The sequence below is a fragment of the Manis javanica genome, chromosome 5 (genome assembly GCF_040802235.1).
Source record: "Manis javanica isolate MJ-LG chromosome 5, MJ_LKY, whole genome shotgun sequence".
In the NCBI taxonomy this organism is placed as follows: domain Eukaryota; kingdom Metazoa; phylum Chordata; class Mammalia; order Pholidota; family Manidae; genus Manis; species Manis javanica.
In genome coordinates this window covers 7343270-7359802 of record NC_133160.1, presented here as the reverse complement: position 1 = coordinate 7359802, position 16533 = coordinate 7343270, and the positions used below count along the sequence as shown (strand labels likewise).

Sequence of the window (16533 nt, the reverse complement as noted above, 5' to 3'; positions counted from 1 at the left end):
TCCAACACAAGTCCCTCTCTTTGGAATCACATCTCATTATGGAACTCATTCCACTCAAATTGAGGGGCTTTCCCTAAGAGACTTCCATAAGAAAGAGACTGAGTTGATAAATCACAACTTTAAAACTTTTCTTAGAATAGGAATAGATTGTGTTGGGGTTTTATGGTTAAATACATTCAAGGGTTGGTTATCAGATGCTGAACTGGTTTACTTAGTTAGGATGGGGATTTGGGTGAGTCACTAGACACAAAGATGGGTAGAGCCCAGTCCTTCGCTCTGGTCCCATAAATAACTCAAACTGCTCTTAACTTAGGCAATGGGCTGGCTCTGGATGCCCATGCAAATCGAACATGTGACTATTTAAAAATCACAACCTCAGTATGACCAATACTGAGAATTCAACAAGAGTTTTTATCTCCCACTCAGAATAAAGTAGTAAATAGTTTCTCAAATATTCATGAATATTAATGACCCATTTATAGCCCCAAGACAAATAACTTGCAGGCTCCAGATTTATACATTTGAGGGAATGTTCCCTGGGCCAGGCAGGCTAATTCTCCTTGTATCTAGGCACCTTCTCCAACACCCAGTCTACCCCAGTAGAGCACTTGGCACACTGCATAATAATTGTGGGGTTTTGTACCCCTTTTCTGGCTGGACTGCACACTCTCTGAGGCCAGGGACTCTGTCCTGTCCACTGGTCTTGCCTCACCTCACCTTTACCTGGCAGTGTCACTCCCTGTAAAACATCTGGTGCCTGGATGCATTTCAAGACTTACTGTGAATTATGCAGAAAGCTATTCAATTGCCTCCTGAGGTGGTACATTTGGGGAAGTGGCATTTAAAGGACATTTTTTTGAACTTTTAAAAGATTTGAAAATCAATTCTTAGAGTACAATTTTACAGAAACAGCAAGAATGCTGATAGTAAGAGTTTAAATACATGAGCCTTTCTACCTTTTCCCAATTTTCACTGTTGAGAAAATTCAGCTGGTATAATATTTATGATATAATTCTTGATACCACCTGGGATACATTAAAACTGCAGATTAATGATACTTTTTCTCCATGAGAATAATATATGTACAGAGCTTGAAATATTGCTCAATAAATGACCACCAGTATTATTATTAGCAAACTGGCAGTGCAATTAGTTGTTATCAAGGCAAATATATTGACAGCCACAACATGTGACCATGTAATCAAAAATTGAGCCCATCTAATTTTTCCCTGTTTCTCACTTCAACTAGAGGCGCTTGACTTTATTCCCAAATTTTGAAAACCACTGTTCTTTAAAGCTCAACAACTAAGGTTACAAGTGTCTTACACTACAATGTGCCAGCTTGTATTTCCTTCTTCATTCAAGAATTCTGTACCAGAAATACAAACTCTCAAGGTTAAAAGCAAACGCCCTTTTTAAAATCAAATAACTTGCCTTTGTTTGCACAGGAAATAAAAGCAACTGATTTGGGATACTTCCTTTAAAAAAAATCTAGTTTTTACAAAGGTTTTACTCCAGTTTGTTGGGAAATAATTAGTACATAAAAGAGTACTAAAAGCTCTTTTATACTTTACCCACACTTCAACACCAAAGACAGAGATCAATCCAGGCCATGAAAAGTAGGAAATGTAATGTGTTAACAAAAGCCTTTAAACGTACTTTACGGAAATGGAGCTCCTGATACTGGGTAGGGTACGTACATCTTCAGGAACCATTTTTATCTGCTAAATGCCTTTCCCTCCAGACTTAGCTGATCATAAATACGACCTGTCTTTCTCTACCTTTGATAAATAGAAGGACGGATTCATCCGCATGTACCTCACCTCCTCTTTGCGTTTACATAAAACAGATGCCACAGCTGTTATTGTTCTTCAACAGATGTTTTTGCTCACAGAAACATGGGAGATGCTGTGTGTGCTGTTCGTTCCAGAGGGGTCGATGGCTTGATACCTTGTCAGGGCCCCTGGGTGACTGTAGGGCAGAGTGTGTGTGCGTGTAACCGTTCACCCCACCCATGCCCCCATCCCTGGAGCTGGCAGAAAGAGCAAAGTGGGGTGTCCTTGTTCAGTACTTACCCTCTCTGCAGGGACATCCTGGGGCTGCCTTGATAATCCAGGGACTTTGTGAGCCAGGTCTGGATGCTCTGTGCTCCTGGCTTCCTGGTGGCTGTCACCTGGCACCTCTTCCCGTCCCTTGTCCAGTTTGAAGAGTTTGTCAAAAAAGCCAGAGTCCTTAGGCTTGGAGGGGGCTGCTCCCCCTGACTCAGGGGCCAGAGGCGCTGCTTCCCAGGTGGCCCCGAAGGCTTGGTCTGCGGCCTGGGCGGGCCCCCGGCTTTTATCGGGGCCGGGCCCCTGTGCAGCTGCTGCTGGAAGTCCGCGGCTCTCACTCGGCTCTTTGTTCCCTGGAGCTGTATTGGAGCTGACATCAAGCTTCCCTGGTCCAGTGGATGAATCCGTGGCTTGGTCTCCGGTACGTCCTGGTACAGGCCGAGAGAGTGTCAAGAAAAAGCGAGATTTAGCAGCTGGTGCCTCGGCTTTGGCCTCTTTCCCAAGATTCTTTCCGTTGGCATCGGCCACAGCGCTTATCTCCATTGTCTTGGGGGAAGAAGTGGCTGCATTATCCTCCTTGATGCTTATTCCCAAATCGACTGCAAACACAAATATGAACAGTGGTTATTCCATCAGGCGAGGAAATGCAAGGATGGCTGATGGACTCCAAACCTTTCATAAACAAAGGCCCTAATGCCAGCTGGGACTCGGTGGTCCTCCGGTCACTCTGTAAAGCAGGAGCCAGTCATCTAGATGACCTCTGACCCAGCTTTTCTTCGGCTACAGGAGCAGAAGGTTAGTGAGGAGGAGGCCAGCTGTTGGAAAACACACACCAGGCACTGTGCTGGTGACACTCATGTGAAGTATCCTCTATCATCAGAGGCACCCTGTGAGAAGCCAGCTGTCAGGACGTCCACTGGGAGGCAGGACAGCGGCTAGGAGCCAGGGTTCTAGAGCCACAACAAGGTTTCTCAGCTTTGGGACTATTGGCATTTGGGGCCAGATTATTCTTGTTAAGTGGTGGGGCATCCCCCTTACGCACTGCAGGGTTTAGCAGCATCCTCTACCCATTAGATGCCAGGAGTTCCCCATGATGTGACAACCCAAAAAGTCTCCAGATATTGCTAAGTGGCCCATGGGGGACAAAAATCACTCAAGTTTGAGAACCACTGAGATAGACTGTCTATTTAAGTATGAGATGCTTCACTTTTCTGGGTCTCAATTTTCTGATAAAATTTAGCAAAGAGTAGAGCCTACCTCATAATTTTGTTATGCTAATTCCATGAGGTAATATGCAAAAAGCACCCAGAACCGTGCCTGGAATTTAGTAAGTGCTCACTAAATATCGTGAATGTTAGCTTCCGTCATCATTCATGTGAGAAAACTGATAGCCAGAGATATTGCCCCACCTTTCCATGCAGCCCAGTAAGCTGGTTATGTAGCAGAGTCTGGTTATGGGCAGAAATCTGCTGCCAAAGTTCATGCTTTCTCTACTTGAACACCTAGATTAGCATAGGCTGTAAGAATATTAGATTTTTAAAGTAATACTCAAAAAGTTTCCCATTTGAAGGCTGGCAGAACAGATGTCCACACAGGAAGGCAAATCAGGCCCCAGGCCCGCCTGGAATCAGCGGGGTGGTGTTAGCTGTCCAAGGCTACATGCGGATACAGGCTGGGCCTCCTCCAGGGAAGGGCACTCTTCCCAGCACTCACCTCCTTCTGCTTTGACCTCTGCATCGACCTAGCTGAACTGCTTTCTTTTCTAAGTCCCTTTTATGAAGCAGTGCAATATTTGGGAAAAAAGATATGCCACAAATTTTGGAACCACAATTAAAGGTCAGGGCTCTCTACTGATTAGCTCTGTGACCCAGGGTAAGTCACTAAAAATCTTTGAACTTCCTTAAAATAAAATGGAAATAATAGTAGCTCCCTTGCAGGTTTGTTGTTTAAAGGAGAAGCTCCTTCAAAGGATCTGGCACACTGCCTTTTTCAAAACAGGGGCTTAATAATTTGACAGACACCATGATTATTTTTAAGGTTTTGTCCATTCCTTTGCCAACACTGCATTTTGCTTATACATTTGTAGTCAGCCACTCCTTAATAATCTGTTTGCAGGGAGACAGACAGAAAGAGAAAGGGGAAAACTGGGGTTTCTTTTGGTCTGATATGGCTTATATTGCTAATTAAAATGAGTGAGAAACATACGCAACATCCATCAGCAGTCGTTTTTGCCAAACTCCTCTATCTCCCAGTGTGTAGAGTCAGGAATAAACACAAAGGAGAGAAAGCTCGCTGGATTCCTGTGCAGAATGACCACCTCCTCATTAAGTATCGAGGAGAGGAGAAGAAACAGTACAGAATCCAGGGACAAGCAGTAGGTTTCCCTCCTAAACTTGGACTTCAGGGGAGTCAGCCTGTACAAACGTGGGATATACCTTCTAAGCAAATATTATCCTGAGGGAGGGAGGGAATGGGAATAAGGAAGGGCAGATGGATGGTCAGGATTCCAAGGAAGCAATTGAGGCAGCCCAGGTATCAGGGCGAATGTCAATGAATCCTGGGATGGTCCAGGCCAGGAGGAGAGGGGACTGTTGACAAATAGGGAGATGCAGCGGTTCAGAACAAGGAAGGGCTTTTTCCAAATGCAGAGAGCATCAACTGATCTCTTTCAGTCTCTTTCCTGTCTTCCTTATTATTCTCTGCCTGGGAACCAAAGGAACTAGTAGTAAGACTGTTACAGTCAGAGACAAGTCTTTGGAAAAAAATCTGCCCATGGATAGACTTTTTTTTTTAAGTGACAATATATTGCTTTGATAAAGGATACATTTCCTACATCCAGGTCTCTAGGTTACACTTCAGAGATTACAGCAGATGCAGTGCGTAGCTCTTGAGAGCAGAGAATGGGTAAAGTGTTTTTAACAACTTGTAAGAACCAGGACTTCTTAGATGGGGCATTGCATGACCGTGAAGTTCTGCCCCCCCAAACTTGATGAGTGCCTACTCAAGTCCATCATTTGGAGCTTCAATTTCCCTTGCTAAAATGCTTACCTTCAAGAGCAAATTACCTAAGCTAGACTAATAAACATAAATCCTATGCCTTTGGACAACCTGAGAGTCACACTTTTTGTGCTTGGGTTGGCGAACCTGTTGGGGGTACATTTGGAACCAGCGGTCTTGACCGTCGCATCACATCATGTTTGCCTGAGAACCAACATGGATGAAAGCAGAACCGAGAGGTCCAGGGAGCAGATGCCCAGTGATAGCATTTGGACCAGCTGTGTTGGAAAGAATTTCAGGGAATTGGTCAGTACCTATGTCACTTGTCAAGGAGTAGCGGTCAATCCTCTCCTCAGGGGGTTGTCTCCGGGCCCTTCAAGTCTGTCTAGGAGGCATTTAGTATGGAAGGAAGAAGGATGAAAAGAATGAAAAAAAAAGGAAATGAGTTCTGGGAACTAGATAGAAATTTAAAAACCAGGCACCGACACCTTGTCCTCTCAGCAAAAGCAAAGGAAAAAAATTCACTTTGGGAAAGAGAACACAGTCATTTGAGACTTCAGATAAACAATCAGAACAAAATATATTCTAAAACATATACATACACAAATTCAGTTCTATGTGAATGAATAGGAGGACAACCTATTGGAGTTATAGGTTTTATACTCTTGAAAAGATGAGGCTCATTTACACATCTTCCTCGTGTTACTGAGGAAAGAACAAAAGGCTTTTTCTGGACAGCTGGAACTAAGCTCTCAGTTCCTATGAAAAATATTGGGAGAAGCCACCTTAAATCTGGTTTCAATAAAAATTTTTCTCACAAAGGAGACAAGCAGATGACATACCAAAGAGATTTTTACTTTCCATGACAGAAAAATGTCTAAGAGTTTAAGGAAGATAAAAAGAAATCAAGTAAGAATGCAAAAGACAGCTCCCAAATACTTAGGAGTTGAAAATCTTGATCTCCTTAATGCAGAAAAGATATTTTGTACTGTGTGTGTGTGTTTTAAAGAAAGTCATTTTATCTTTGTGACTGAGTGATTGGGAACTTATTTCCAGTGGCATCTTAGTGTAATTGTTAAGAACTTAAATTGTGGCTCAGAAGACCTGGGTTTATCTCCACAATATTAAATACAGATGGTTCCTGACTTATGATGGTTCGACTTAACAATTTTTTGACTTTATGATGGTGCTAAACTGACATACATTTAGAAGAAACTGTTCTTGAAATATGTGGTCCATCCCTCTCTCCTGCTGGGGGCAGGGCAGCGACCCGCGGCTTCCAGGCAGCCACACGACCACGAGGGCCAGCAGCCGATACACCGATCACCATCCTGTCCAGATAACCTTCCTGTTTTTCATCTTCAATGCAGTATTCAATAACTCACATGAGATAGTCCCCACTTTATTATCAAATAGGCTCTGTGATAGATGATTTTTCCTACTGCAGACTAATGTAAGTATTCTGAGGATGTTTAAGTTGAGCTAGGCTAAGCTCTGATGTCCAGTGGGCTAGGTGCATCAAATGAATTTTCACCTTATAATTTCAACCTACTATGGTTTGTTGGGACATAGCCCCATCATAAGACAAGAATGATCTGTCTGCGATGTGGCAAAGTTCCTTTCTTTCTCAGTCCTCAATTTTCTGATCAAATGGGTGAGAAAATAGTGCCTTCTGCAAAGGGTGATTGTGAACATTAAATGCAGTTCTCCCTACAAGGTACCAATCACAAGCTGGTATGTGGTGGACACTTGATAAATATTAATTGTTTTTTGTTATATTTATATATTACTACTACAATTGATATTTTATATTCCTAAAAATGAGTCATAAGGAAGGCAATCATTCCAGTGATTTAACCTACAAGGCTGTGTTCTGGAAAGACTTTTAAAAATAGTAATGATATGAATTAATTTCCTTAAAAAAAATCTAATATCTGGGCCAGAGAAACTTCTGGAATGCTTATCATTTTTCTAAGCACAAAGAATCTTTAGTCAAGACAGGCTGCTCCATCAGACCTCTATTGTATGTTTAAAGAACACACACACACACACATCTGTGTTACAACATTCACTGCTCCTGAGGAAGGACTGATTGGCTTCTGCTTTGTCTTTTTCATGGGCCAAAGCTAAAAGTTTCACTTGGTTCAGTGGTAAACACAATAATCAGTTAACATTCACTGAAGGCTTCCCAAGTGACAGGCTTTATGACAAATGCTGTATATAGTAAGAAGCATTTTAGTTCTGTATCACAGCAGATCTGCTAAGTTAGGTACCATCATCCCTTCCAAGTTACGGGGAGGAAAACTGAAACCCTGAGAAGTCAAGTCACTTTTCTAACATCACCCTGCTCATACATGGCGGAGTCTGGAGCTGAGCTCACGTTTGCCAGATTCCAAAACTCCAACTCTTGACGTAGGGTAGACACAAGGGCAGGAGAGAGGGACAGAGGAAAGAAACAAAGCAGAGTTTGGTTAACAGAATTTGTGGATCTTGACGAAAAAAGAAATGCATAAGAGAAAAAAGCCTGTGTTTTCTCACATCTAGGAAGCATTGGTATGTGACTTTCTGTGTGTTTTCTTTAAATAAAAATCAGATCTTGTCATTTGTCTGCATAAAACTACCCAAAAAGAACCTTGTCACAATGAGGATCAAGTCCAAACCTTACCATGGGCTACATCCCGTAGAACCTCAGCTCATGCTGAATCCTTCTCAGCTCTCAACACACCAACCTGCATCCCACTCGGATCCCCTGGCACTGGTTGCTCCTTCCCTGGGGATGCTTCCCCTAAGCTCTTCCTTTGTCATCTTGCAGGCCCCAGGCCAGGCCTTTGTTGACCATCCTCTAGGAAATAATCCTTCCTACTCACCCCCATTCATGCCTTGGGTTCTGCAGAGCATGGCGTGGTCTCTGAAATATTTACTCGTTACCTCCAACTAGAATGGAGGCCCCAGGTGGACCATGAGTTGGTCTGTTTTGATGCATCTCCAGTGCCCCCAGCAGTGTTCAATAGGATTAAATCCGGGCTCATGGAAAGGCAGCCCAGCCTGGGGCACAGCAAGCACTCATCGACCACGTGGGTAATAGCAGTGAGGATAGCAAGCTTTGTCATAAACGGTGGGGGCAGAGGTAGCGTTCTTTTCTTCTAAAAATTCATTGTCCAAATCCTCCTAGTCCTTAAGGTTCAAGAGGGAAGCATAACTGCCATCTTATTTTATTCACAAGCAAAATGTCCACTTCTAACAGGTACTCCTCACTGGCACATCCCTTCTTGTGCAACGCTGCCCTGTGTGTCAACATCCTGATTCCCCAGGATAAAGGATCAAGTGGAAATAGAGTCCGCTTTCATTGCAAAGGGAGATCGCAAACCTTGCAGAAGATACAGAAGTTATCAGAGTCACGTAAAGTAACGGCTCAGGTCACACACATGGCTATTCCCATGTGAGGATCCAGCAGCGTTAAAGGAGCTCACCAATGAAGAAGAGAAAAATCGATGGGAAAGTAGATCAGGACACGCTAAGTTCCTCAAAAGAGCGTTATATCTGAACACCAAAGGATTATGACAGGCCCTTGGGAAAACTGATGGAGACCTCAGAAGGTTTTACAAAAATGACCCTTCTGCAGTCCTGCTACACGAGTCAAATGACACTTCAAACAACCGAGGCTTTCTGCGTTGTGAAAATGCATTTGTTGTGCTCAAGGTCTTGAAATAAGGATTCATGTGGCAGATGCTTATGCTTGAAGGAAGATGTTAGATTTGAAACTGTCATTGAGTAATCAGGTTTCATGCTTTCCATCTCAATATTAAAAAGCTACGATGTCTTTGCCAAGAAATTCTAGCATAAATGAAAGAAAGGAATAGGTTTGGGGGGCATAGGGAAAGAGTTCTTGATATCAGCTTGATACACACATCTGAACATTGAGATGACAAGGCTGGGTTCAAATGTTATGTAGGCAGAATAGGTGCCCGCCTACCTGGCGCACTCATGAAAGCATCCTCTAAGGTCAGTGGCAACTGTCCCTCACTACAGGACAAGACTGTACTAATGACCCTCATGATTGCCACTCGCCACTTTACCCACGTATTTCTTATCATTCATAGGCCTACAAAAGTGTAGAATTCAAATGCAAAATCAGCTTTGCTCCAACATGGGCAAATATTGTCATTCAAAGACACATAGGATGTTTGATGTTGGTTCTTGGTTTTTTTTTCTGTTTGATAAAATACACATTTAATATGATTAATGTTACCCAAACGATTAATCTCTCAATGCTTTTCTCTCCCTGCCTCTACCCTTCACCCTCATTGCCGTGTAACTAACAGCCACAGCTCAGCACAGCTGCAAACATTGTCCCAGCTCACACAAGCACATGCAAGCTTTCTGGGTCCGCCCACACAGAGCTTGTATTTGTCCTTGTTGGTTTTAATGACACTTGCATCATATTAGGTACAGGTTTTGATTGCTTTTATGTATTATTGCTATAGAGTGAAAGTTTGCATCCCCACAACATTCATATGCTGATAGTCTGACCTCCACTGTGATGGTATGAGGAGGTGTGGCCTTTGGGAGGTAATTAGGTCAGGAGGGTGGAGCCCTCATGGATGGGAATAGCACCCTCATAAAAGAGACCCCAGAGCGTTGTCTCCTTCTTTCCACCACATGAGGACACAATGATGAGACAACCTCCTATGACTGGGGATGAAGGCCCTAACCGGAGAAGTCTGCCAGCACCTTGACCTTAGACTTCTCACCCCAGAACTCTGAGAAGTAAATGGCTGGTGTTAAAGCCCCCTGTCCACAGTATTTTTGTTAGACCATCCTGAGTGGACTAAGACAACCATAGTTATCCGTCCTGGTCAGTATACCCAAATCTAAATTTTTAATAGCTGCATAATATTCCTTAATATAGATATACTAAAAGATATTGAAGCCATTGCCCAATCAATGCACATTTGCACAGCTCCCAAAGAGTTTTTTTCCATTTCTATTACAAACAACGCTGGGATAAATGTCCACATTCAAAATTCCTGAACTAGTGCTTTATTTCTACAGAATAGATGCACAGATGTAGGGTTGCTTTTCCCAAATTAATGAGCATTTACTATTAAAAATCAACACTTCCCCAAAAAAGTTCTATAGATTCGCATTTCCGAACACAGTGTGATATAGGGTCTCTCCTCCCTCCCCCGAGTGTGGCAAGGACGTGAAGAAGCAAGGACATTGGTGAGACATACAATATAATGCACCTTTTAAATGTTAAACATGTACAGGGAAGGTCATATATCATTCCGTTAGTGCCCTCAGCTGTTAGCACACAGAGGGTAAGCTTTGGAGATGGCAGGTGGGGGTAGGACGAATTTGTGCCACATAGAACACTGCTGATGAGTGACAGTTTTTAGCTTGGAACTCCAGGGCACTGAGAATAGTTAGCCAGAAAGTACTTTGGGACAAGGGGCTCAGGGAAGGAGGATGGGGAAAAGCAGTCAAAACAAGAAGGCACTATATTCTCCAGAGTAGACACAAATGATTAATGAGCACATCAAAAGATGTTTAACATCCTCAGTCAGCAGGGAAAGACCATCAAGACCACAACACGAAGCCACTTCACACCCGCTAGGGTGGCCCTAATCAGACAGACACAGTCACTGATGTTGGTGAGGATGTGGAGAAATTGGAACCCTCACACACCTTGCTGGTGGGAATGCAAACTGGTGCAAGTTGCTTGGGAAAGCAATTTAGCAGCCCCTCCAAACGTTATGCACAGAGTCACTATATGATCCAGTAATTCCATTCCTAGGTATATAACCAAGAGAATGAAAACTACGTCCACACAAAAACTTGTACACAAATGCAAACAGCAGCTTTATTCATAATCGCTACAAAGTAGAAACATCGCAAGAGTTCATCAGATGATGAGTGGAAAAATTAAATGTGACGTATCATACAATGGAGTATTATTTAGCCACAAAAAAGAATGGAATATTGACATGTGCTACAACATAGGTGAACCTTGAAAATACACTAAGTGAAAGAAGCCAGACACAGAACGCCACATACTGTATGACTCTGATTATAGGAAATGTCCAGAAAGGCGAATCCATAGACATGGAAAGTAGATGAGTGGTGGCCAGGGGCTGGCAGGGCAGGGGTGGGGTGGGGGCCAGAGAGAAAGCAAACTGCTCAACCAATTCCTTTCTGGGTGACAAAACTATTCTGGAATTAGGTAGCGGGGATGGTTGTGCCACCTTTTGAAGACACCAAAAAGTACTGAATCGTATCTTTTTCCAAAAGTGAATTTTATAATATGTGCATTACATGTCAATTTGGGAAAAGATATTCTACAAACAAACATCAACACAGGCCTGAGACACCAACACAAAACCTGCGCAAACAGTTCGCAGCAGGGAACTATAACTGGTCAACCTCGTGAATTGTAAACTTCAAGCGAAATAAAATTCCAATGAGAACTAGCTTTCCAGTTACCAAACTGGTGAAAAGGGAGACACGCAGTGACTGCGGTGGGGGGAGAACAGGAGAAACAGCTGCATATCCCATTGGCGGGCGCATCACTGCCAATGTCCTTGAAGGAGAACTTACAATACATACCAAGGGTTGAAATTCACCAATTTGGTGAGCTCTCGTTTCTACTTCTAGAAGGTTATCCTTGTGTAGCGGCACAAAGATAGGGAACATACACACTGCTGGACTCCTGCTATTGTGGCAGAGGACCGGAAGTGATCTAACCCCATGTCCACAGGGGCCTGGTCCCCTGTCATTTGTCCATACAGTGAACTACGCCCCAGGCAGGGGCACTCTCCAAGACCTATGGTGAGAAAAAGCCGTGACCAGCTGTACGGATGGTGTGCTCTCCCATTTGCTTTAAAAAAAATGGTGTTGAGAAGATTTCAACATATACACACTTGGAATACTTCTGGCCACAAGAGACCGTAGGGTGTTTGCCTCTAAGGAAGGAAATTTGGGGACAGAGGTGAGGAGCAGAGTTTGGGTGGGGAAGTTTAAGAAAAAATCAAAGGCAAGGAAAGGTCTAAAAGGCATCGAAGGCTGACTGAAGGCACAGTTCACTCATCTGCCATTTGCCTGGGGCCACCCAGGGGTGGTGGCAGGCTCGCTACCGAGCGTGGGCCACATGGGCTGCATCTTGCGGGGAGCAGCAAGACCCCGGGGGCACCTCCAGAGTCCAGAATCTGACCCTCTGCTCAGCAAGCTCAGAACCTTGACCTATTAGGTCACCTGGAGTCACTGTACCTCTCAGAGGTCATTTTCAAAAGGACTCATGAATTAACCACACAGGCAGCTTTAAAGGGGACAGGATGGCTGGTGACGTCCCACCCACACGGTCCCTCCCTGTGGGAAACACACAGGAGCACATTCCCAAGAGCAGGATGCCTGGGCAGCCCAGGAGCCAAGCAAGCCCACTCAGAGTTGGCTATAGATTTCAATGCTGATGGTAATGATGATGATGAAAAAAGATAGAAGCAAGCAAGCTATCTTTGAGAGACGTGAAGGGAGAAAAACACGATGAATCTGAGGTTGCCTGTGAGGCCTGCTGATGAGACCAGCACGGTGTTTGTACAGCTGAAAATTTAGATTTTTTGAATTCGGAAACTTCATTTGAAAATACTAAAATCAGGCTTTCATTGAAATACCTTAATATCTACGGAGGAATTCCCACAGGGCAGCCATGTCTGCACAGGGGGTATCCAGTTCCACGTAATGTCACCATCTCCTAAAGCCCCACACCAGGTACCAGTTGCAGCGTCCTTGTGCCTAGGCAGTGCCAGAATCTTCTGGAGGGCTTGTGAGAATTCAAGGTGCACTCCTTGAATTTAGGAGGCCTGGGCTGCGGCCCTGGAATCTGCAGGGCTAACTAGTTCGAAGTGAAGGGATGCTGCTGGTCTGGGAGAGGCTCCTTCCCTGTCACCCATCACAGCTCTCTGCCTGCAGGTGGAGCTGGACTCTGCTTAGATGTTCCATCTCTGAGCCTCAGAAGTATTTGGTCTTTGAGGTAATGCTTTACACGTATCCGAGCTCACCCACTATTATATTGCTTTTATTGTTAAACTTCCAAAAACTTGTAGGGCCCCTTACCATTTCTTTGGTCTCACTGATTTATTATTTATACTTCTGTTAAATGAGAGTGTTGGCAGGTTTTGAAACAAATGTCCCCTCCTTGGACTGCAACTGGGGTGTGTTTATTCCATTTTAAGGTCTGGTTAAAAGGCACTCTGGGGAAGAGACATGAGATAACATGCAGTTGTCACAAGACAGTACTGTTTCCCTTTATTCTGTTTTTCACGTTTTCCCTTGGTCTCTCCCTGGCTGTCCTGTTCTTCCCTTTAAGAGAGGGACAGGTGGATATTGCTCACGTTCCTGAATCCAAGCTGATTTTGTATACTTAGGTGTGTGCTGCTTTCTTCTCAGTGCAGAGAGGCGGGGAGCGGGTTGTGTTTCTCAACAGCAGCCGTACGGACATTAATGAAATCAGACTGCACGCTCCTGGAACAAAAAGTTGTGTCCAGAGTGTCAGCCATAATTAGGGACAAAAAAGGCCTCAAAGAATTTAAAACAGGAATGTCCCTGTTTTATTTTTGAAAAATGTGAATTAGCAATGTTTTACTTAAGTGCATTCCAGATGCCTGTCAACCTTGGCTGAACATGAGGAGCTTTAAAAATACTTATGCCCAGGGAAACCCGAGAAAGACTTATGCCTGAGTCCTACCCTGCGGAATTTCTAACTTAATTATCTCAGGAAGGGGGGGTGGGGCAAGTACCGGGATTTTTAAAAAATTCCCCAGGTGATACTAAACGTGCATTCAAAACTGGGAGCCACTATTTGCAGGAGTCTACAAAAGTTTAATGGCCTTCATTTACTGTTTCAGGCACCAAATAAAGGGATTTGCAAGTAGTATCTTATTTTCTCTTCATCGCACCCTGAGGTGAAGTGCAATCCCTCATTTCAGCTCGCACAGCTGCTAAGAGGTGGAGGCCTCAAATCCAAGTGGTTTGCGCAAAAGCACTTAATCTACCCTCCTTATTACACAGCTTCCCTCCTGAAGAAACTGTCTGAAATGCAAAAGATAAAACATATATATCAGAATATTTATTGCAACATTGTTTGGAGGGAAAAAAAATGAATGCACAACATCAGGGCTATAACTGAATGAGTCATAGCATATCGACACCTTACGATATTCTGTAATTGGTAAACAAACAAACAAACAAAAAAGGTAATTAAAGACATACCAGTTGAACTGGAGGCATTTGCAAATGTTTGTGCAGCTCAGGGATTTGTCCTGCGCTGAGACAGCTGGAATGTTTGGGGACTAGCGAGGCATCTCTCACTCCCTTGCTACACGGCTTCTTCGTGTGACTAGCCTGGGCTCCCCCTCAGCACGGCAGGCTCAGAGCAGCTGGGCTTCTACGTGGTGGACAGCTTCCCCCAGAGCCGGCTGCAAGAGATGAAGGCGGCGGCTGCCAGGCTTCTTAGGGCTTAGCCTGGGGTGTGTCACCCCTTCCACTAGTAGTACTGCTTATATAAGGCCAGCCCCGTTCAAGAGGAGAAGGCTACACAGAGGTGTGAATACCGGGAGGCATATGGATTCTTTGGGGAGGAGGCAGGAGTGTGCCTGTCTGGAGGCTGTCTACCACAATAGTGTGACAGAGAGGATAGTTTTATCCACCAGAAATTCCCCACTACGTTTTCCGGTGAGAAAAAGCACTAGGAGTTTGAGGAGATTAGATTTTCCAGGGACTCTTGCATTCTTCCTGGGAGGTAGAGGGGCCCTAAGGAGCCATCAGGCCCTCTGGAGAGCTGGTTCGGAGAAGGTTCTGTAACTACCTTCTGTTGAGAGGGGATGCCATGCGCAGGAGGGGAAGGAGGAAGGGAAAGGCCTGCCTGGACGGGTGTGTAGCAGGGCTTCCGCATACAGAGCTGAGGGTTCAGAGCTTGCGAGGTGAGAAACTGACAGCCAGATGACAGGAGGGGAGTTCAGGGAATGAGCTAGGCCCCTTTCATGTCTTTTGAAAGGCCTGAGTAGAGATCTGTGCTACTTTGGGTTGCTCAGCTGGAACTCCTTGCCACCCACTCTGGCAGACGCTGGTGGCCGCCTCTCCACCAGCCAACCCACTCCCGCCCTGCATTCTTTACTTGCCGCCCACACAGATGCTTGGCTTCCCAGCATCCCGTGCGGCTAGTGGGGCCAAGGGACCCAACTCTGCTGGCGAGACCTAAGGCGACGCCTACTTAGGGGCAAGGCCTTCTGGAAAAGATGGTCCTTTCTTCCAAAAGAGCATTGATTTAGGGTTATAATCCTTGCAGCTGCCACACTGGGATCCAGAACCTCCCTCGTCAGCCTCATTTTCTAGATCCTCCATGACCCCTGGTCTGAGATTCCACCATTAATTCATTCAACCATTTCCAAGCCCTTTGTGTACCTTGGGCTTCTATCCAAGCTCTGGAACTATTGCATCAATGAAGGACGGCAAATGCTCTGTTCTCAGGGGATTTTATCTGAGGGGAAGAAACAGATTCGCAAAGCAAGGATGAATGGTGGATGCTGAAAGGACACATCTATTAGCTCCCCTCCCAGCCACACATGTTGGTCTCATATTTTTCACCGTATCAGGTAGCTGTGAGTTTTGGCACTGGGTCTCCCCCTGACACTTTGCCCAGGCATCACTATTGGCCTCATTCCTGGCATTAGAGCCTGGGCAGGAGCACTTTGCTCAAGGAAGAATTTTCAATCCAAAAAGATGATTCCACTTATTTTTTTTTAAAAAAAGCAAAATTCTTCCTTTTTATGAACAATTGACTAGAAACAAAAAGGGAAGACATTCACTTTTTAAGAAACTTCTTATCCAGGTGGACCAGAGGCAGTTTTCTGTTTCTGAAAAATGATGTGCTCGGGCAGATAAATCACGCATGAGGTCCTGCCATCCATCAGCAGCGAGGACTGAACACTTTCTTTAAGGAGGGAAATAATGTTATAAATTTGATAGACAGGAATCAGAGGAGGAGAAAAATGAGGCACTTTCATTTCCCCAAAGATCAGTGAGGTTTTAGCCGTACATACACAGGTGCGAAAACCCAGTCAGGTAATTTGACAGGAGGCTGTTGGCGAAGGACACGCATGGTAACCGACTCTGAGTCTAGCTTCCTCCGTCTCTGCAATTTTGTCACGTTAAGTCTGTGCCAGCCGCCGTTCTTACAGTTCCCCTACAAGGTTTAAGTTATGATTCTTCCCATTTCACAGACGAGTCTCTGAGAACCCAAAGTCCCTTGCCAAGGTTAGGTAGGCAGCGAGTGGCAGAGCCAGGACTAAGCCCAGGTCTGCTGCGCTCCAAAGCTTGAGTGGGTTCCTACTGCTGCTGGAGCAAATCACCGTTTCTGTGCCTTAAAACAATATGAATATGTTATCTTACAGTTCTGAAGGTCAAAAGCCAACAACGGTTCAAGTTCTGGAAACTC

The 16533-nt window shown here is 44.5% G+C and overlaps 1 protein-coding gene across 14 annotated transcripts in view; it reads right to left on the bottom strand.

Annotated features, from left to right (window-relative positions):
• The window catches only part of BCAS1 (brain enriched myelin associated protein 1), a 96080-nt gene that overhangs the window by 60418 nt on the left and 19129 nt on the right, over positions 1-16533 (bottom strand). For all 14 annotated transcript variants that reach the window (XM_037006321.2, XM_073236421.1, XM_037006316.2 and 11 more), the window contains one exon: positions 2076-2647. In XM_037006321.2, the coding sequence (XP_036862216.2) occupies positions 2076-2647 (572 nt within the window). The remainder of the gene's footprint in view (positions 1-2075; positions 2648-16533) is intronic.